General features: G+C 57.0%; 1 protein-coding gene across 2 annotated transcripts in view; it reads left to right on the forward strand.

The window, feature by feature from the left end:
- Positions 1-10,342, forward strand: part of SDC3 (syndecan 3) — a 37,864-nt gene extending 27,522 nt beyond the window's left edge. For both annotated transcript variants that reach the window (XM_055138060.1, XM_055138061.1), the window contains exons 2-5: positions 1,867-1,984; positions 3,262-3,875; positions 5,248-5,539; positions 6,574-10,342. In XM_055138060.1, coding sequence (XP_054994035.1) covers positions 1,867-1,984; positions 3,262-3,875; positions 5,248-5,539; positions 6,574-6,740 — 1,191 coding nt within the window. In that variant the 3' untranslated portion in view covers positions 6,741-10,342. The remainder of the gene's footprint in view (positions 1-1,866; positions 1,985-3,261; positions 3,876-5,247; positions 5,540-6,573) is intronic.
- Positions 10,343-21,858: the final 11,516 nt, after the last annotated feature.

Genomic DNA, 21,858 nt, shown 5'->3' on the forward strand with positions numbered 1-21,858 from the left:
GGTGTGGCTGTGGGGAGCAGGGCTGGCCCCTTCTCTGAGGGAATGGCTGTTGTCACCCAGGGCTGCAGTGGGGAGGGGCGCTCAGACCCTGGCCCCATCCTTCCCAGGCTCTGCCCTGGGAGAAGTGTCCTGTGCTCCCCGCCCCTGCCCTGCTGCGGAGCCCTAGGCGCAGACGTGGCACTTGGGTCCTGCGCTGACTCTGAGGTGGCTGGGGAGAGGGCGAGGAGGGGAGTGACTCCTGTTGGGGGGAGCGTAGGAGTCTGGTACCTGCTCTGTCTTCTCTCCCTTACTTTCCCATCAAACTCCTTCCCTCCCAGAACCCCACATCTCCCCTGATGCCATGTTTTTATTTGGGGACTGTTATTAACCTGCCTTTGGGATCTCAAGGTGAGACTTTGGGGTCCAAGCAGAGCCTCATGTCATCACCTGCCCACTGGGTCCCCTGGGTCTCCAGGTCTCAGTTCTCTCCTCTGCAGGGGGATACTGGGCTCCCGTTTCCCCCCGCCCCACACCCAGCCCAACATACTTGTCTAGGAGAGAGGGGGGATCCTGTCTGTGCCTTGGGGGGAGGGAGGGGTCCTAGGATCCTATCTGTGCCTTGGGGAGAGGGGGATCCTGTCTTCGCCTTGGGGAGTGGGGGGATTCCGTCTGTGCCTTGGGGAGAGGAGGGGTCCTATCTGTGCTTTGGGGAGAGGGGGGGTCTTGTCTGCACCTTGGGGAGAGGGGGGGATCCTGGGATCCTATCTGTGCCTTGGGGGTGGGGAATCCTGTCTGTGCCTTGGGGAGAGGGGGTATACTGTCTGTGCTTGGGGAGAGGGGGAATCCTGTCTGTGCCTTGGGGAGTGGGGGGTCCTGGGATCCTGTCTGTGCCTTGGGGAGCAGAGGGATCCTGTCTATGCCTTAGGGGGCGGGCGGATCCTGTCTTTGCCTTGGGGAGAGGGGGGATCCTGGGATCCTGTCTGTGCCTTGGGGAGAGGGGGGATCCTGGGATCCTGTCTGTGCCTTGGGGAGTGGGGGGTCCTGTCTGTGTCTTGGGAGTGGAGGGATCCTGTCTGTGCCTTGGGGGGTGGGGCGATCCTGCCTGTGCCTTGGGGGGTGGGGGGATCCTGTCTGTGCTTCGGGGGTGGGGAGATCCTGTCTGTGCCTTGGGAGGCAGGGGATCCTGTCTGTTCCTTGGGGGGTGGGGGATCCTGTCTGTGCCTTGGGGGGCGGGGGATCCTGTCTGTGACTTGGGGGGGTCCTGTCTGTGCCTTGGGGAGAGGGGGGATCCTGGGATCCTGTCTGTGCCTTGGGGAGGGGGGATCCTGTCTGTGCCTTGGGGAGCAGAGGGATTCTGTCTGTTCCTTGGGGAGAGGGGGGATCCTGGGATCCTGTCTGTGCCTTGGGGAGTGGAGGGATCCTGTCTGTGCCTTGGGAGGCGGGGGGATCCTATCTGTGCTTTGGGGAGGGGGGATCCTGTCTGTGTTTTGGGGAGGGGGGATCCTGTCTGTGCCTTGGGGGGGTGTGGGGGGATCCTGTCTGTGCTTTGGGGAGCGGGGAGGATCCTGTCTGTGCAGTCTAACCCAGGCAGGCTCAGTCCCTGCTCTTCATGCATGCTGCGGCCCACACAGCCTCTGGGACTCACACCAGCCTGTTGCTTCTGATCCAGCAGTGCCAACCAGGCGGGGGTGTCCAGGGTCCCCCTTGGTTAAGTGCCTTGGTCAGAGATAGGCTGCCGGCTGGCCACCTTGCTCTGGGAAGTGATGCTGCATGGCCAAGTGCTTGTCAGCCTTTCAGCGTGCGGCCTGTGCTGTGTCTGTGTCCCTCCAGGGGTAGGGTGCTGGCTGTGGGCACTGAGCCCTGTACCCCCTCCCTCTGCCCCTCCAGACTCAGCGCTGGCTCAGTGAGAACTTTGAGAGGCCCGTGGACCTCGAGGGCTCTGGCGACGACGACGCCTTCCCCGATGACGAGCTGGATGACCTGTACTCGGGGTCCGGCTCGGGCTGTAAGTGCCCCTTTCCTTTCCCCTGTGTCCTCTTGGCAGACCCAACCACACCTACATCCAGATGGGATGGCAAGGGACAGGAAACTCATAGACTCACTTTGCCAGTGGGATGGGGGAGGCTAGACAGCGATCTGGACTCTCCTGGACCCCAGCCCAGAGAACAGATGCTCTGGGAATAGGACCAGAGTCTGAGGACCAGTGAGCCGGGACTTGCCACTTCCCTCTTTACCCTCTCTCCATGTCTACATGTACTGCTTGGGTCTCGCTACAGACCCCCATTCCATGGGATGCAGGGGGCGGGCGCAGACACTCTCTGTAACCCAGTGCTCAGGACTGTTCTTAGAGGCACTTAGCAACCACTTCTGGATTCAGTGGCAAAGACCTCAGGAGAGACCATGTGATTGGCCCACCTTGAGTTAGGTGGTCTTCTCCTGTCCAAAGAGTGTCTCCCCCATTAGAACAGTGATGGAAATGGCCTGTGGTCTGTCAGGAGATAAGGGAGGCATGTCCAGTTCCATCCCTCGATGCCCCACTTACCAGTTTGGCACCTCAGACTTCAGCATAAGATGCTGGGGTCTGGCACACTGCTGAGTGTGGGCTCAGGGAGAGGCCAGGATGAGATGGTAAGGGCATCCAGGACACAGAGCTGGCCACCCACACCCCACCCCACCCTGGGGGACCCCATCTCTGGTGGTCTCCCTGGCCCATCCCAGCCCCCATGCCTGGTCCAGTTCCTGGCTTAGGTGTCTCCTTTCTCCTCCTTTCCTTCCCAGCTACTCATTAGCCTTTGAGCCCTCAGAGTGCTGGAGCAACCCCCTTTGCCCCTCTCCCGTCTTCAGCAAGATTTGCTGCTGGTAGGGTCCTATTTGCCTCTGCTAGATTCAGGCTGCATAAACTAGAATCACCTTTGAGTAGTTCCTGGAAGAGATGGCATCCTAGAAGAAAATTTGGCTGCACAGAGATGCGCTGGGGAATATGTACCAGCCATCAGCCAACCAATAATCTCTTCCTCATCTTGTCCTAGAAAAATGGTACAAGGTGGGATGGGAGATGTGGCTCAGTGGTAGAATGCAAACCTGGGTTTCATCCTGGGTGGGCGTAGGGGGAAGGGAGAGAGGAAAGAAAGGAGGGAGGAGGGAAGGAGAGAATAGGAGGGAAGGAAGAAGGGAGGGAGGAGGAGGGAGGGAGAGAAAGAGGAGGTGACAGCCTTTCTTTGCCTGGGCACCTCCTGTCCCGTCACCCAGCTCCCTAGCTCTCTCCTCTCCCCACCCCCTCAGACTTTGAGCAGGAGTCGGGCATCGAGACAGCCATACGGTTCAGCCCAGATGTGGCCCTGGCAGTGTCCACCACTCCTGCTGTGCTGCCGACCATGGACATCCAGCCCATGGGCACCCCGTTTGAAGAGGTCCCCTCTGAGCGTCCCACACCGGAGCCAGCCACCAGCGCCCCCATAGTGACGGCGGTCCCCGAAGAGCCCAGCCCGAGAGCCATCACCACCTCCATGCCCACGGCTACTCCCGCTGCCACCACACCCGAGGCCCCGACCGTGGCCATGGAGCCTGCCACAGTGGCCACCGCCACCCCCAGCCTCCCTGCAGTGCCCCCTTCCACGGCTACCACCACCGTCATAAGGACCACCGGCATTCAGAGGCTCCTGCCTCTGCCGCTGACCACAGCAGCCACGGCCCAGGCCACCACGCCAGAGGCACCCTCACCGCCCACCACCGTGGCATTCTTGGACACAGAGGCCCCAACACCCAGGCTGGTCACCACAGCTACCTCCAGGCCCAGGGCCCTTCCCAGGCCGGTTACCACCCAGGAACCCGTGGTCCCTGAGGAGAGCACGCTGCCACTGGGCTCCACAGCCCCTGGACCCACAGAGCTGGCGCAGGTGAGCTTGGGAGGAGATGGGGGTGAAGGTGGAGAGCGGGTGGGGCCGGGAGATGGAGCTGGGCAGGAGCGAGGGGAGGCCCCCTTGGGAACCCAGACCGGGGAGAGCGAGAGAGGCACTAAGCTGTGTGGATGCAGCTGGCTGTGAGTCCCACACAGGGGAGCACCGGTAGGGATGGGGCTGTGTGTTAGGGCTGGGGGGATTGGTATGCTGCTGTGCGGGGACCGGGTGCCCGCGTGTTCTGGCTGCACAGACACAGAAGCCACAGCCGGGATTGAAACCTGCCTCAGATAAAGAGCCCAAGAGTAGTGCTGGGCCATAGTTAGGGAGCCCCAGGTCCTGGTCTGGGCGTTGTCATTCCTGAGCTGCTGCCGCGGGCACCATGGGTCTGAGGGCGTCCAGAGCTGGGCTCATAGAGGAATGCTTGCAGCCCACGTTAGTGGCACGCTGCCTGGGTGGCGTCTCCTCCCGCCTCGCCCCGTCCTCCTGCACACATGCACAGGGCTTGGAACCCAGCAGTCGGCTCCAAAGGCCGGGGAGGGGGGGCATGGGGTGGGGGGCACAGACATTATGAGTGGATGGAGTGGGGGTGGTTAAAGGGTAGAGGAAGATGTGAGGGGCGTGGGGACAGAGGATGAGGAGGAGATGGGAGATGTAGCCTGGGCTGTGCTGCCTGAGTGGGCGCTGACAGCCTCACGCTCTGGGCCAGCCTCAACCCTCTGGTCTTGGTGCCTCTGCAGCCGGGGGCAGCCTGGCCCGGCAGAGGCTCAGCCCACAGGGAGCAGAGACAGCGGCAGACCCCGCTGGCTGCTGTGGCCTTCACCTGCCGCTTCTCACCTGGCCACATGCACCTGAGAAGCCGCTGCCTCTGCAGTGGTCACTGGGCCGGTTTGTACCCTGGGAGTAGCCTCCAGGCTGAGGGCATCTCCTCTGCCCCAAGTGCATAAACCAGGCCCAAGGGTGTAACAGCTGCACCCAGTGCTCGCCCCCACCCCCACCCCATCAGTGCAACAGGAACCCCTCCCCCCCAAGGCTTCCAGAGGGCCAGGGGGATAGGGTGGGGGCAGGAGGCGGTTGGGTGAGATAGAGCATTGTCTGGGTTAGAAACATAGTGGCGTGGCATTAGGTCACGTGGCTTTTAGTCCCCTTCTTCCTGTGTGTGTGTGTGTATATGTGTCGGTGTGCATGTGCATGTTTGCATGTTTATGCATGTCTGTGTGTGTAAGTTTATCTATGCGTGTGTGCATGACTATGAGTGCATGTGTGTGAGTGTGAGCATGTGTGTGCATGTGTGTGCTCTGTGTGTTTACATGTATGTGTAGCTGCCCCAGGATGGGGACTATTTCCTGGGCTCATGCCACTTTCCCCACAGACTCCAACCCCGGAGTCCCTCCTTACCACAGTCCGGGAGGAGCCAGAGGTGCCGGTGACCGGAGGCCCCAGTGGGGACTTCGAGCTGCCCGAGGAGGAGCCCACGCAGCCAGACACAGCCAACGAGGTGGTGGCTGTTGGCGGAGCAGCTGCCAGGCCATCGCCTCCTACTGGGACACTGCCCAAGGGTGCTGGCCCTGGCCCTGGCCTCCTGGACAATGCGATTGACTCAGGCAGCTCAGCGGCCCAGCTGCCTCAGAAGAGCATCCTGGAGCGGAAGGAGGTGCTTGTAGGTGAGGACTGGGGGCCGGGGGACCCAGAGGGAGGTGGCTGGAACTCTGGGGACTTAGGAGGGAGGCACTGGCATGGGCAGCCTGGGAAGGGAAAATGGGGGCTCGGCCCCTTAGACTTGCCATCTAACCTTTGACTTTCTCCCATCCTTGGTCTGACCTTGACTTCACCTCTATCTTCCTCCTGCCCTCTGACCCCCTCCTCAGACTCTGACCTTGATCTCTAGTCACTATAACTGGATCTGACACCCAGTTCCTAATCTCTGACCCCACTTTGCCTTGTCCTGCCCTCACCCCCAACCCAGCCCAAGTGGTCCTGCCCTGGTCCCGTCTCCGAGGAGCATCTGGACCATGGTCCAAGCCTTTCTGTCACTTGGGAGCAGTTTGGCCTCATGCAGGCAGGCTTCACCTCTGGGGCTCCACTTTTGTCGTCCTTGCTCAGGGTGCTTCTGTTCCCATATGTGAGCTCTCCCAGACACTGTGTATCGTTGTCCAGTTGGCAGTTTCTTTCTTCCTTAATGGCATAGAAAATACTTGGGTTTCTCCCAAAAGTTGGCGTTCTTCATTTGATCAGGACTGTGGCAACTATTCTCAGGTTTCAGTGACTGTCTGTGAGGTGACAAGGATGGGGCCAGGGCACAGGGAGGGTCTGAGAGCCACAGCAGAACCGAGGCTGATGGTATTTGATTGAACTCCAACAGCAACAAAGAATTTTTTTTTCGCTTTTTGGGTCACACCTGGCGATGCACAGGGGTTACTCCTGGCTCTGCACTCAGAAATTACCCCTGGCTGTGCTCAGGGGACCGTATGGGATGTTGGGATTCGAACCCGGGTCGGCCGCGTGCAAGGCAAACGCCCTACCCGCTGTGCTGTCACTCCAGCCCCACAACAAAGAATTTTAACAAGCAAAAAAGAAAGAAGACTCCAACTCCAGCCTCAGACGGGGAGCCCCAGCCCTCTTCCCCACTCTTGGCCCACACCCAGGGCCTTCTCTGGGCTCGTCCTCCATGCCTTGACCTCTGCTTTCTTCCCCACAGCTGTGATTGTGGGCGGGGTGGTAGGTGCCCTGTTCGCCGCCTTCCTCGTCACACTGCTCATCTACCGCATGAAGAAGAAGGACGAGGGCAGCTACACTCTGGAGGAACCCAAGCAGGCGAGCGTCACGTACCAGAAGCCTGACAAGCAGGAGGAGTTCTACGCTTAGCGGAGCCTCAGTGCCTCCCTTCAGTCTCAGCACTGCCCCTCTGCCCAGTCCTCTGCCGGGGCAGTCCCACCAGCTGGGGCTGGGCCTGAGAGGGAGCCTGGCCCACTTCTTCTCTGCCCACCCTCCCACCATGTGTCCAGACTGCCAGCCTCACACGGATGTTCCCTGAGGGAGGGAGGGGTGCTGCCATCTGCTCTAGACTGTGACCTTACGAGCTCATCTCTGTCTCCCACCACCCTGGCTCTTCAGGACCTCGTGTCTGATGGACAGGAGGAAGGAAGCTCCTGATTGGCTGGGGGAAGGAGGAGTGGGGCTGGAGGTGGGCTTCATCTCCTACCTAGCCCCACACAGCTGCCTGAGGTCTCCTTTCAGGGGCAGAGAGGCACTCGGGCTGATTTCTAGGACAAGCATTTTAGCAAATAGCCCTTGAAATCACCAAGGCATCACAACCTCTCACTCCTACCCCGGGTACCGCTCTCTGCCCTGAGAGGGTGCCCCTGGTCACCAGCCTGCTTGGTTCCAGCCACTCCGGAGTTGCGGGGTCTCTTCCCCTGCCTTCATACACATTCGCCTCTTTCCCGGTCTGCCCCTTGCAGCCTCCAATGAGGAAGGGCTGGCTTGCTCTGCCCTCCCTCTGGTGAGTGGATCCCACAGATACACCATCTGCCACAGCGCCCCAAGTCACACAGACAAAAGCCCACAACGGCACCATCATACACAGTCCTCCCAAGCCACTCAAAACATGGTAGACACACATTCTTCCAAAGATATTTATTCTCGTGCGTTTCTCACGCCAGCCTCCGCCCCCGCCCAAGCACTCATGGCAATGCAAGTTACTGGTCACTGTCACCACGTGGTGATGATGTGGCCTGTCTCCTTCCTGTTCCTCTGGCCCCACACTCTCCAGCTTCAGGCTTCCTGGGGGGAGTGGGATCAAGCTGAAACACTCAGCCCATATTGGGTCCCTTGAGCTGCCCCACGACTCTTCATCCTCATTACAATCCCCTCAGCTACCCCATTGCCACCTGTCCCGGTGTGTCTGACACAATCCCTCGTGGATGCACAATCTCACCCACCCCGCTCTGCTCTGACCTGGAAGAGGACAGGTGGGCACTGGAGCTCTTCCTGGAAGAAAATGCAGTGGACAGGGCAGTACCACCAGTTTCCCCAGGGCATTGCACATGGGCAGCAGCCCTGGCCTCACGCTCTTCTTGGCAGTCTGGGAAGGGCTTGCTTAGGGGCCAGTCCCCCCACCCAAAGGGGAGCCTTTCTGGGGAAGGTTTCTGGAGTGTGAAGTGGGTGTGGGCATCCTGGAGTGAAGGCCCTGGATGTGGTGAGGGCACGTGATCTGGTTCCTGGTCTCCCTGAATCCCCTCCAGCTCTGAGCTCGGGGCCTGACTGCCTCCCAGGACACATGTCTCCAAAGTGCCTGTGAGGGTGGGCCCTGCCACCGCTGGGCCCTCCGTACCCTCTCCCCTTGGCCTCACCCCACTCTGGGGTCTGCCTGGGGTCCTACCCCTGGACACCTGCCCACTCATTAGCCAATACCCTGGTGGTCTGGATGAGCTCAACCTGAAACCGCCCGTCCAGACCCACTGGGTCAGACCAAGGGCTGAGGTGGGACTCAGCGGGATAGGAGCTGGCACGGACCCCTGACTCCCTCTGCTATGTTCCCCTAGCAGCGAAGGCCACCTCCGTTCACACCTTCCATGTAGGGTCCCAAATACCTGTTGGGGGAAGTTGCGCTTGGTGGGGACTCTTGCAGCCGAGGGTGTGATCTGAGCGGAGGCTGGCTGGTGCTCACACCCCCACCCTGATGGAAATCAGGAACCCAGGTTTTATTTCTGTTCCCTTTTCAGGACTCCCTGTCAGCAGACTTCTGCGGGGTGAGGGGTGGCGGTGCCGGGGCTGCTGGAGGAAAGTGCCAGGCTGTCTAGGGCCCGTCCACTATTTGCTTCCAGGCTGGGGTGCCATCTCCCAGAGCCCAGACCCCCTCAGCAGAGCCAGGAGGCTTGGTGGAACCCAGCTCTTCAGGGGGCAGGAGTGAAGATCCCCTGGCCTGATCTGTCCTCCCTGGGGCACTGAGGGCAGAGGGAACCTCAGTTCCCTTGGTCCCTCCGTGCTCTTGGGGGCTGTTGTTCTGGGGGCCATTGCTCTGGTGAGAAGGCCAGGGCCAGCCAAGGCTTGGAAACCGGGGAGCACCTAGGGGACTGGATGTGGACCCCAGCAGTCTGGGCTGGTGAGGAGGGGAGCAGTCCCACGCAAGAAGTGGGCATCACCTCTGTGGTGGAGGGGGTCGTCTGGGGCAGGCTGGATGAAGGGGCCGATTTGGGGCCCCCACAGCAGCGTGGTGTCACATCCTGAGGGTACGTTTGGGGCTCTGGACTTTGTCTTTTCTCTGTGTCATTTGAGAGAAAAGGTTGGTGGTGCCCTGGGCAGATGTCCTGCTGTGCTCCTCATCAGGCCTGACAGCCCAAACCTCCTGCCTGCCCGGCTCAGGCTGGGAATGGGGGAGAGAGGTCGGCTGCAAGGAGCTGGAGCTCCCGATGTGCAATGTGGGTGCAGGGTCTGGCCCTGCCTGGTGTGTGCTGAGGGGCGCCAGGTCTGTCCCAGGAAAGGCCCCAGGAGGATCTGTCCTCCAGTACTCGGGCGTTTCCCGGAACGCGTGGCTGGTTCCAAAGCAAAAGGGCACCTGTGCGGCTGAGCCCTGCTTAGGCCTTCACTGTCCAGGAGAATGGAGTGATGGTGGCTTACAGTGGCCTGCTTCTAGCCGTGACCTCTCCACTCCAAGCTCTGTCTCTCTGGAGGCCAGAGTGGGTGGGGGTCCTCACCTCATGCTGGGCCTTCTGATGGCTGGAGGCGGGTGGCTGGCGCCCAGGACAGGTGGGGCGGGTCTGTGGGCTGTAGCTTCATATTGAGCTTGGTGTGCACAGGCCAGACCCCCCATCCCCAGGGGATTGGGGCCTCCCTCTGTCTAGGGCTCCTCGCTGGGGCCCTGGACACTGGGTGTGGCCTCTACCGCCTCCTCCGCTGAATTTCTTCCGACAGCCTCAGTCCTGGACTGGCCGCTCCGGCCTCCTGCCTGTAAATAGAAGCCCACATACTGTACAGATTTGCAGAGATGCCGAGATGGGGCCAGGAGTCGCCCTCTGAGGGCGGATGACTCCAGCACCCCCAGGCGCCCACCGGCCCCAGTGTGGCGAATGCATGTAAATAGTTTCCGTAGGCAGCGCGGCTCCAGAGAGCCCCCTGAGAGTGTCCCTCTGTGCGTCCTTTCTCCTGTACAGTCCTCCCAGACCCTGGCCTGGGCTGGGTGGCCGCTGGGCCCTCCTCCCCAAGGCTCCCTCGACCCCCACTCCCTCCAACCTGTTTATTAACCATACCTGCCCTGAGTTCATGGCCAAAACTTTACATGAGGAAAAGCAGAGGGAAAAGATGGCGAGAGAGACCAGGCAAGGGCCCCGCGCGGGGCTCACCTGTCCCAGCCTTGCGGAGGAACTGCTTGGATTTTTGGTTTTGTTTGTTTTGTTCTTTTTTTTTTTTTAACACTTTCCCATGCTGTGCCCATTTATAAGAGGAAATAAAACAAAAGCTGAAATGATGCCCGGTGTCAGCGTGTGAGAACGTGGAGGTCCCTGGGGAGGGAAGCCCCAGAGGCCTCAGTCACTTTCCCTGTGGTAGGAAGTTGAGAACCAAGTCGGGAGAATGGATCCACAACCCCTCGTGGGAGCTATTGTGGTCAAAGCAGCCGTCTAGTGAGAATATTTGGGAAACCTCAGCTCTAACTGTGGGGTAAGTGGGGAGCCTGTATGCCATCCATCCTCCCCCCACCCCCGCCACCACCCGGGGAAGAACTCTGGTTTCCGGCCACAGAACCTTGGGACCACAAGCTGTTGGAAGCAGGCCCAGGGTGCGGGCTTTGTGGGCAGCCAGGCCCGATTCCAAGCCCAGGTGACATTTCCTAGCTCAGACTCAGGGGAAGTTGCTGGACTTCTCAGAGCCTCTTTTGTTTTCACCTGCAGTTCAGTTCAGCCCCCAAACAGACTGGCCTGGGCTGCATGAACATCAGCACCGTGCTTGTTGAGTCTTCAGTGATGAGTGGAACCGGAAGAGATGGGTTGTGTGACTTAGAATCACAGACTGACATGGGGGTTCACCAGGGCATGGCTGGGAGGGCCTGAGGGCCAGTCCTCTGGCCCCAGTGCAGAATCCCTTCCTCAGGGCCTCTCATCAGCTGTTGTATTGCAAGTCACTTGAGAGTTCCATCCTGACTTCAGCCCAGACCTCCAATGCTGCCTGTTACCTATCTGTGGGAGCGAACTGTTCTGCCCCTTTGCACAGGATGACCCCCTGACATGAGTGTCATGTGACACTTCTCCATTTCCCAGTCCTAGCACTCAGGGCACTCATGGTCCAAACTACACTAATCAGTCTCATGGCAGTGTGATAACACTGGTCTCGGTGAGGGGGGTCTTGTGTCTCAGTCACCGGCTCCAGTGCTCCTCTTCTCCCAAACACTTGTCTCCTCACTGCCAGGCCATTCCAAGACAGCTCCCTGACCTTGCACGCAGCTTGTCCCCCAAGAGTCTTAGTTGCCCAACCATAGACTGTGAAGGTCCCACTCCTACCTCCTCCACAGAGGACCCACTGCACTCACCAAGTCCTCAAAGGGTTGGCCAAGTTCTCACAGGATAACTGTGTTCTAATGAAGTTCTTACAGGGCTGACCAAGGTCTCATAGGATAACTATGTTCTAACCAAGTTCTCACAGGGCTGTCCATGCTCTAACAGGACGATGTTCTAACCCAGTTCTCAGAGGATGACCAAATTCTCATAGGGCTAACCAAATTCTCACAGGGTGACCGGGTTCTAGACAAGTTCTGACGGGGTTAACAGAATTCTAACTAAGTTCTCACAGGATGACAAAGTGCTAACCAAATTCTTACAGGACTGAGTTATAATGGACACTAACTCTTCTGACAGGCCTGGGCCCCAGCTTGAAGTTTGCTCCATCATGAGGAGTTAATCTGCCACCACTCAAAGGCCAGCTGCCTACATGGCTCTAACCCCAGGAAGCTTTCCCACTGTCCTCAGTGTTCCTATGGCCTATCCCTCCCGTACACCCCATCACCTCATCAGATCCTACTGATTGATGTGCACCCACATTTTGTTCTTAGCTTCTTTGGAGAGTAGAAAGCCTGTGATCTCCGAGGGCAGTGGGCTCAGCTATGTGTTCTGGGGCATCTTGTTCCACCTCTCACTTTCCTCCCATGCAAATGTATAGGAGGCGGCTGTGATGAGGCTTCAATGAGATAATCCAGGTTGCACCTCAGTGGCATAATGAGTTCGGCTCCAGCCCCTGCAATAAAGCAAATATCGCCATAAAGTGAGTCATAGGAACATTCTGGTTTCCCAGTGCATGTAAAAGTTATATTTACACTATGCTGTAGTCTATTAAATGTGCAATAGCGTTATGTCTAAAGAAGCAATGTGCACACCTTAATTATAAAATGCTTTATTGCCAAAAATGCTAATTGTGGGGGCTGGGGCTCAAAGGGCTGGAAAGCATGCTTTGCATTGTGGAGCCTTGGGTTTGATCCCCAACACTGCATGGTACCCTGAGCACTGCTGGGTGTGATGCCCCCCCCCTCAAACTTTGCTGACCACGTATCGGGAAAGTGGGGCTGATGGACTTGCTCAACCCAGGGTTGCCACAAACCTTCAACTTGTACAAAGTGCAATATCTGTGAAGTGCAATAAAGTAAAGCGCAATAAAACCAGGTGTGCTTGTATCCTAAAAGCCACACACATGGAGAAGCTGGGTGCGTGTGGCAGCCAGTGGCTGGGCTTCAACCCCTCTGAGCGATGTCTGGGCAGATAGACCTCGCTTCACATCCCAGCTCTGCCATGACCGAGCTTCGGAATGGTGAAACCCTAGGTGCTGGTGCTTACAGTGCTCAGGGCTGTGCCTGGCTTGGCAGAAGTGCTCTGCAAGAGCCCCCAAACAGGGGTGGGCTCTAATTCTTGCCTTGGCTGTGCTCATTGCTTTTGTGAGGATGTGCGGGACCCTGCATGCTGCCTATTCAATGCTTGTGAGGCAGGGGCTCGGGATGGAAATGCAAACGTCGGTGGCAGCTGCGGGTGGCCTGTGTGTGACTCAGGCTCGGGCCTGGAAATCATAGTGCTGGGCCACACAGATGGACACTGCTGGGCTTGGTGCTGTTCTCTCTGGCCCTGGAGCCCTGTGGATGAGCCACCCGACAGAGGGGGAAGAGGGAAGAATAGCTGATTGTTTGCCTGCGCCCCAGAGGTCACAGCTGCCTGCCCAGGCTGCCAGAGTACAGAGTGTGCTCAGCCGCTGTGCACCGCCCACCCTGTCTCTGCGGGCCTGCGGGTGGGCCGGGCCAGATGGACAGAGGACCCAGCTCATCATGGCTATGGGTACTCAGGGAGGAAAGAGGTTGGGCTGACGTGAGGGGGCACTAGGGTCAGAGAGCAGATGAGCAAAGAGCTGGGGCCATGTCCAGGGATGGGCTGTACTCACATGGTCTCAGTTGAGCCTCATGCATATCCTGACTCCTGACTTGACTTTGCGAATGGGGAAACTGAGTCACAAAAGAGCAGGAACCCAAAGTCCTCAAACTTTCCAAGGTGCTGTGGATTTTCAGCCTGGGGATCACCTGATGATGGGACTCTTTGGTTCCACCCTGACCTTCCCCACCCCTGCTGCTAGGGGGCTTTGGGACCCTCAGCGTGTGACTCGACTTCTCTGAACCTCAGTTACATCATCCAGAAGAGAGAAACTATGGACACACAAAATGGGTCTTTGCACAACTCCTTTGTGGGGTGCTTTACAATTGCTCCGACAGTTGCAGATATCGTGTCATGTGATTCTTAGAGAAAATGATGAACCCCCCTTCTACATTGTCCCTGTGGGGAAACCCCCAAGTTGGGGGACACTTATAGTGGATAAATGACTGGGGTTCTTCAATTTAAAACTTTTTTTTTTGCTTTTTGGGTCACTTCAGGCAATGCATAGGGCTTACTCCTGGCTCTGCACTCAGGAATTCCTCCTGGCGGTGCCCAGGGGACCATATGGGATGCCAGGGATCTAACCTGGGTCAGTTGCATGCAAGGCAAATGCTCTACCCGCTGTACTATCGTTCCAGCTCAATTAAAACTTTTTAAGAAAAGAAAAAGAGAGCAAGAGAGGGGATTTTAGGGAAACTTAAGACATGTTAAGTATGGGCCCAGGGATGAGCCCATGGCTAGATGCAAGGCCCTAAGTTCGATCCCCAGGGCTGCCCACATGCACAAAGCTGGCCCTGCTAGCTCTTCCATTGGAAACCCCTGTGCTCTAGCAGAGTGTGTGCCCCGAGCCACTCTAAAACCCTACGAGCTTTGTGTCCAGGAGCACAGTCCTGTGGAGAGCTGCTGTGTGAGCAGTGTTCACTACAGCCAGATGTGTGGGGAGCACGTCAAAGGAAGGGGTGTGGGGCTGGAGCGATAGCACAGTGGGTAGGGCTTGTACGCAGCCAACCAGGTTCAATTCCCAGCATCCCATATGGTCTCCTGAACACGCCAGGGGTAATTCCTGGGTGCAGAGCCAGGAGTAACCCCTGGGCATCGCCGGGTGTGACCCAAAAAGAAAAAAAAAAGGAAGAGGTATGGCCCCTGATTGCCACCAAAGCAACAATAAAGGGAAGGGAAAGGGGAATGTTTTCAGAGAAAAATCATGTTCATTAGTCAATGTGAGAACTTGAGTCAGATTCAAGTACATTTTGGGGAAAATAAATTTTGAGATAGGTAGAAAATTGAATATTGAATATTTGGTACAAAGGCATTGATTGTCAATGTTCTTAGACATGATGATGGTCAACAGTTACGTGTTTTTGTTGTTGTGTTTTGGTCTTTAGACTATACCCAGTGATGCTCAGGGCTAAATCCTGACTCTGGGCTCAGGGATTTCTCTTGGCAGGACTCAGGGGACCATATTCAGTGCTAGGGATTGAATCAGTGTTGGCCTCTGCAGAGGCAAGCACCTTAGCCCCTGTACTCTCTCTAGTGAAATATTTGCTTATAAGTGGGAGAATGTCTGGGATTGACTTTAAAGGAATATGGGGAGAAGGGGGTGGGAGAATTGATGGAGATAAGCTGGGACTTGAGAGATAGTGCAGGGCTAGGGCACTTGGTTTATTCTCAGCACTGCAAAGAGTCCCTACAAGCTCACCTCCTGCCCACCCCGCCCCCAGGAGTAATCCCTGAGCACAGAGACAGGAGTAAGACCCTGGTGTGTTTTAAACCCTCCTCTCCCTCCCCCCCAAAAAAGATAGGACTTGAACTGAAGATTGTAGAAGCTAAATAACAGGCACAGCAGAGATTGCTATATTGATCTATTCTAAGTGTAAATTTTAAATTTTTCATAATGAAAGAAGAAATTGGTTCCTGTGGGGCATGAAAACTTTCCAGGGAATGGGATCTTTGGACTCCAAGCCCCACTTCCTCCTTTGCCCGGCTACATGGCAGCCACACTCACGGTCCCTGCATTCTCTGACTCTTTTTATAAGACTGTATCTCATGATTGTATCAGATCAGAGAACTCACGTGAGAATGGGGTGGCTGCTGGGGCTTCAGTGAGTGCTGTCCCTGGGGGTTGGTTTGCTGGGCGCCAGAGGGGACCTGGGTGGCAAAATGACCAAATTCTTAATCAGACTGTAAGTTCCTCGGGGGTAGAGGTGGATGGCCACTGTCCTACCCGCTGGTATTTCTTATAATATCTTGTGGGGAGGGGCCGGAGTGATAGCACAGCGGGTAGGGCGTTTGCCTTGCACGCGGCCGACCCGGGTTTGATCCCCGGCATCCCATATGGTCCCCCAAGCACTGCCAGGAGTAATTTCTGAGTGCAAAGCCAGGAGTAACCCCTAAGCATCGCTGGGTGTGACCCAAAAAGCAAAAAAAAAAAATCTTGTGGGGATGGAGTATACATTTGGTGCTCAGCAATTACTGCGTGAGATCTGTGGTTGCCTCAGGACATGCAGGTGGGTCTTAGTAGCCCCCGGAGCCTGGCTCGTGTGGGCGCTGTCCATGGTACTAAGGTACACTCAAGGGCTGCAAAACCAGTGGGCTTCCTGAAAGCAGCACAGGAATGCAAGAAGCCGTGTGCGCGCGTGTGCAGGTGTAGAATAAAGGTACAGGAGAGGACCTTCAGTGCCTATCTTTGGATATCAAGGCAGGGTTCCAGCTACTCTATCCTCAAAGGGCTGACTGCATGCCCATGTTGTTTTTTTGGGGGGAGATTACCATCATAATTATTATTTTAATCAGGATTAGTATTTGCAATGTTCTATACTGAGCCACATCCCCAGCCCCTGGGAGGCAGATTCTTATTTCATCTGCTCAAGACTCAGTGTGGGGATCTGAGACAGGGAATGAAGTCAGGCAGAAGGGTGGGGCCAGGGTTGGGGAAGGTCTTCAAAACCCTGCCTGGGAGTCTCCATCTAGAGAAAGTGATCAGGTTACACTTGTAGTTCAGAAAGACCTCTCTGTTGAGACAGGGAGTGTTGGCTGGAAGGAAAGGAGACACTGCCGGTTCTGAGTTGCACATCACCCCCCCCCCGCACCCCCCCCCCTCCGGTCAGCCAGTAGGACTCTGGAGAGAGGAGTGAGGGCTAGGGTAACTGTGCAGGTAACCCTGGAGGAGGTGGGACCTGAGCTCGTCTTTGAAGGAGCCACAGCGGGAGTGAGGTGGATCCAGCAAGAGAATGAAACCAGCAGAGTGAAGCGGCTCGCAGGATCAGTGACTGAGACTGAATGAAGAAATGCTCTCGTGGGACTCATGGAGGGGGGGGAGAGGGGAGAGGGGGGTCCTCAGGGACTTCCCAGGTCTGCCTGGCAAGCTCCAGGCTACTGTAGGGCCCAGCGCAATCCTGGCCGCTCTGCTCTCTTGGTCTCTGTCACTGCCAGTGATTTCCCGGCACACAGCAGGCAGATGTGTTCGAGCGCCACAACTCAAGGGGGTGTGAGACCCAGGAAGCACAGGGGGAGGAGGGAAGATATGCGAGCGAGCGCTATGGACTCCCCGTGGGAGCCCCACAGCCCGGCATGTGCACCCTTGGCTCACTGCAGCAGTACCGAAGGGAAGGAAACAGAGATCTTGGAAAGTGCTAGATAAATAGGAAGCTGGCCTGTGTTCATGGTCAGAAAAAGAAGTTTTAAAGGAGAGAGAGAGAGAGAGAGAGAGAGAGAGAGAGAGAGAGAGAGACGCCATCCTTTCTGCTCCCGCTCCTCCCTGCCTCCTCCCTGCCTCCTTCAAACCAGGAGAGAGAGGGACTTAGCTCAGCTGCATTTCTGGGCAGTTCTGGCTAAGGGAGGGGGCAGCCCGGGTGTGGATGGCCGGGAGGGTCCTTCCTCATGAGTGAGGCTGGCCTGGCCTGGCCACAGAGGCAAGCTCCAGCAGCCCTCTGGCAGACTCTCCATCTCCTACCTGCCTTGCACGTGTGACTGTGCCTCAGTGGGCCCGAGTGTCAGAACTGAGGGAGGGGGCATCCATGGGAGCAGGGAGCAGGCACTGGTGGATTTCCAGGCTGCCTGCAGACTGACAGAAGCCTCTTCCCCGGGGGGCTCATGAGTCCCTTCACAGCCTTTCAGAAGCAGAGAATCCCAGTGTATAGGGAACTACTAAGCGTCATGGAATCTTTTCTAGTAGAGGCCATGAGAGTCCCAGAATCCTGTAGAATAACAGAATCTTAAAAACCGTAGACTCAGGCCTGTAGCTTGGGGCTAATGTGCCTGGGTTCCATCCTCCGCATTATACACACACTATAAAAAAAACCATAGACTCCTTAAACATCTTCCTTCCAGAACAGCAGTGAGGGCAAGGTGAACTAATACAATGAAAGTGTGTGGCACAGAAGCTTGTAAAAGCTTCCCTCAGCATCAACCGTTGTCTCCATTATGATGAAACCCAGGTCCAGAGAGGTGAGTGACTTGCTCGGGAACACACAGCATGGAAGTGACTAGAATCACAGTGGCCCGGAGGGAGCCCCAGTGGGTTGAGGGTCTCTGATACTGACTCCCCCCGCTGTGGCTGTCTCTGTGTCTGAATTCAAGTCTTGAGCAAGACTGGCTGGAGCAGGAGGCAGGCACAAAGGGACCTGGGTCTTTGAGCCGGCCTCGGTGGTCCACGTGGTCCTGTGTGTCTTCGTGGACACTCCTTGGCTCCCTGGGGCCACCCCTCCAGCTCTATAGAAATAGTGGCGTCCCTTCTGCTTCCATCCCTGGGGAGCGGGACAGCAGTCCATGGATCTCAGGCTCAAGCTGTGTGATTCTGGGCAAATGACCTCACGACTCTGAGTCCGTATCCTCACTAGAGCACTGGAAGAAGCACAGAGCCAGCATGACCATGAGGGTTGATGGAGCTGCTGTTCTCAGAGGAAACATCCCGAGGGGGGTCTCTGCATTCAGGTTCTGGCTCTGCCCCAGGAACTGGTGGGCAATTTTTTTCTTTTTGGGTCACACCTGGCGATGCACAGGGGTCACTCCTGGCTCTGCACTCAAGAATTACCCCTGGCGCTGCTCAGGGGACCATATGGGATGCTGGGAATCGAACCCGGGTCGGCCACGTGCAAGGCAAGTGCCCTACCCGCTGTACTATCACTCCAGCCCCCAGGTGGGCAATTTTGGAGCAAGTGTGCGACCTTCAGAGGCTTCTGTCTCCTCCACTGCGAATAGGACATGGCACGAACCTCTACTCGGGCGGAAAGGGATACTACCAGCCAAGCCTTTAGACCAGAGCTGGCTCGAAGAATGTCTGGCATAAACGTCCACTATGATCGTTGTAATCGTGTAACCCTCGATCGCTGCGAGCAATTATTATTAGCAGTGAGCAAGCGGCTTAGGAAGTGCCGCGCGGCCGTGTGCGAGTGTGCGTGCGTGCTCGAGTGCCTGCGAGCGTGAGGAGGCTTAATAAAGGCAGCGCCTGCAGCCCGGAGTTGCGCTGTGTGCCCGGAATAGCAGCTTCTCCTGGCGGCCTCCCCGGGGACCAGAGTGTAATGAGTGTTTATGGAACCCCCTGCCAGGCGGAGATGAGAGGCACCGAGGAGCGAGCTGGAGCCAGGCAGCGGCTGGGCGCCCGGGGTTATTATATTAACGAGCATCAGGGCGATGATTACCATTAACGAGATCATTCACCAGGCCTGTGCCTCTGCCAGGAGGAGCAGGCAGGCATTCTCGGCCCTGTCCTCTCCTCATCTCAGCCGGGGGAGGACCAGAGGTGATCCCTGGCATCGCTGGCAGCTGGTGATTTGGAGAAAGTGTGCAACCTTCAGAGGCTTCTGTCTCCTCCACTGCAAACAGGGCACGGCACGAACACCCACGCAGACGGAAAGGGCTGCTCCCAGCCAAGCCTTTAGACTGGAGCCTGGAGTCTGTTACCTCCTGGGCTCCGTGCTCCGCTCCAAACCCCCAAGGTGAGGTTTTGCCACTCCTAATTTACAGATGAGGAAATCAAGATGCCAGGAAGACCAAAGGAGGGTTCTGAGTCTGACGCTCATGCTTTGTCATTGTTCCTTAGTGTCCACCTCAAGCACAGAGGGAGTGAGTCCTGGATCCGCGCTGCCCCTGTGGGAAACTTTGATTGCCCCCAGGAAGGAGGCAGGAAGCGCTGCTGCTTCTTCCTTGCACGAGGGGGAGGGGGAGTGCAGAGCCGGCTGGCAGCTTCCCATCCTGGTTGGCGCTGCCCTCTGCCTCTCTCGGATCCCAGTCATTCTCTATGGAACCTCTATGAATATCTGGAGGAAATGGACCCTGTGGTGCTTCATCCCCCTGGTCAATCCTAGCTGCAGACAGGCTCTGGGCACTGCCCCCTGCCCTACAGTGCTGAGAGGCACCAACACACTCTCATCCCAGACATGATCCTGGGAAAAAAATGTCCCGTCCTGCCCCATCCATCGATCCATTTTGACATCAGAGTCACTCACCTTCCTTTCCCTGGCTACCGGGTAGGTGCTGGGCATGGTGCAGGTCTGGGGATGCCCTGGTGAGGGAGACAGAACCATCCCATGGGGGTACAGCCTCTTGGGCAGTCAGGAAAGCATGTGTTTTGGACTTGCAGCTGGGCTGTGCATACCAGAGGGGAGGACACAGACTGGACAGTGCAGTGGGACACTGGAGGGGTGCAGGGACGGAGGCTGCATGCTCCTGGAGTAGGGCAGAGTCGGCCAAGGCTGATGCTCAAAGAGGGGGGGGTATGGTACGGGGGTGTAAAGCCTTGTATGCAGCCAATTCTGGCTCCATCCCTGGCACTGCAGATGGTCCCCTGAGCACAGAGCCAGGACTGTCCCCTGAGCACCACGGGGTGTGGCCCACTGCTCCTCCTCAGCCATTCAAACCAAAAGGAAAGGTGAGACTCAAAGGCTGAGCAGGAGCTGGACAGTCATGGGGGGTGAGCGGCGTGGAGTCAGGAGCCTGTCCAGCTGAGCAAGGGCAGCTCCCCAGGCCTCAGCCCGCATCTCCACGCTGAGCCTCGTTTTGGTCATTCACTTACTTTGTGACTCTTTCTCTTGTTTGATTTTTGTTTGTGTGGGGGCCACATCTGGAGATGCTCAGGGGTTACTTCTGACTCCACACTCAGGGACTACTCCTGGGGACCACCGAGTGTCCCCAGCTACCCAAGAGGTTGTACCCCTTATGGGATGCCGAGGATTGAACCTGGTTCAGCTGCATGCAAGGCAAGCCCCCTACCCTCTGGACTATTGTACCAGCCCCTCTCCAAGGAGCATTTCTTTTTTTTTTGCTTTTTGGGTCACACCCGGCAATGCACAGGGGTCATTCCTGGCTCATGCACTCAGAAATTACCCCTGGCGGTGCTCAGGGGACCATATGGGATGCTGGGATTCGAACCCGGGTCAGACGCGTGCAAGGCAAACGCCCTACCCACTGTGCTATCACTCCAGCCCCTCCAAGGAGCATTTCTAACTCAGATTCCCACCTCGTCTCTTGCACGCAACATCTCTGGTGTTGCCTGAGGTGTGGTGCTGGGCAGAGGAACAGAGTCTACCATGTGGAAGAGATTTGCCCCCGAAGTACATCACCATGTGCTCAGGGGAAGCTGAGACCTTTAGGTCACACTTGGATGTGGAGGTTAGGAAATGCCTCCCAGAACTGGATGTAGAAAAGGGGAGGTGGGGGGCCAGGGAGATGGCTCAGTGGTCTGAGCACATGCTTGGCATGCAAGGGGTCTGGAATCAATCCCTGAGTACCACCAGGAGTGATCTGATCTCACCCCAGCCTGGCAGAGCTCATGGTCCCTCCTCTGAGCTCTTCTCCTGCTGCCCCCTCGGAACCCCCTGGGCTGTCTCTCTCTTTTTTTTTTTTTTGCGGGGGGGAGATTGGTCCACACCCAGCAGGACTCTGAGGCTACTCCTAGCTCTGTGCTCATGAGTTGCCCCTGACAACTCTCAGGTGAATCAGGGATTGGAAACAGGCTTGGCTGCATGCAAGGCAAGCACCTTACTCCTGTACTGTCTCTCTTCCCTGGGCTGTGAGTCTCTGTAAGACCCCTCATCCACACGTTGGTCCTGCTTGCTCTGGGGTGTCTGTATCTCTGTCTACACATTCAAGTGCAGATATGTTCATTTGCATGGCCTGTGGTTCAAGGTGTGCATGTCTGTTTAAGGGTACACCTATATGCACAGAAGGCTGTGCAGATGGTGTTCATCCATGTGGGGTTTTCATGTGGGGATTTGGGGTGTCACTGTGTTCAGAAGATGGCTCAGGGTACTAGTGCCCTGTGTGGCTTGGTAACCTTGATGTGTGTCTACACGGACTTAGAAGGTACAGGCACACATAGACAGGCAGGCAACCAAATACGCTGAATACATACAGATACACACACTCACACACACCAGTACATGCTCTCTCTCTCTCTCTCTCTCTCTTACACACACACACACAGACACACAAGCGCGCATACACACACACATGCACGCACGCACGCACACACAGCTCTATGTAGCCTTGGCTCTGCCCAGGGCTGCTCTGTGTGTGCAGGGCTGCCCTCGGGGAGGAAGGCTGGAGCCCTTGTCCCCCAGTAGGCTGGTTCTGGGGCATCCCCTCCCCAG

This window comes from Sorex araneus, chromosome 5 (assembly GCF_027595985.1).
Source record: "Sorex araneus isolate mSorAra2 chromosome 5, mSorAra2.pri, whole genome shotgun sequence".
Classification (NCBI taxonomy): Eukaryota; Metazoa; Chordata; class Mammalia; order Eulipotyphla; family Soricidae; genus Sorex; species Sorex araneus.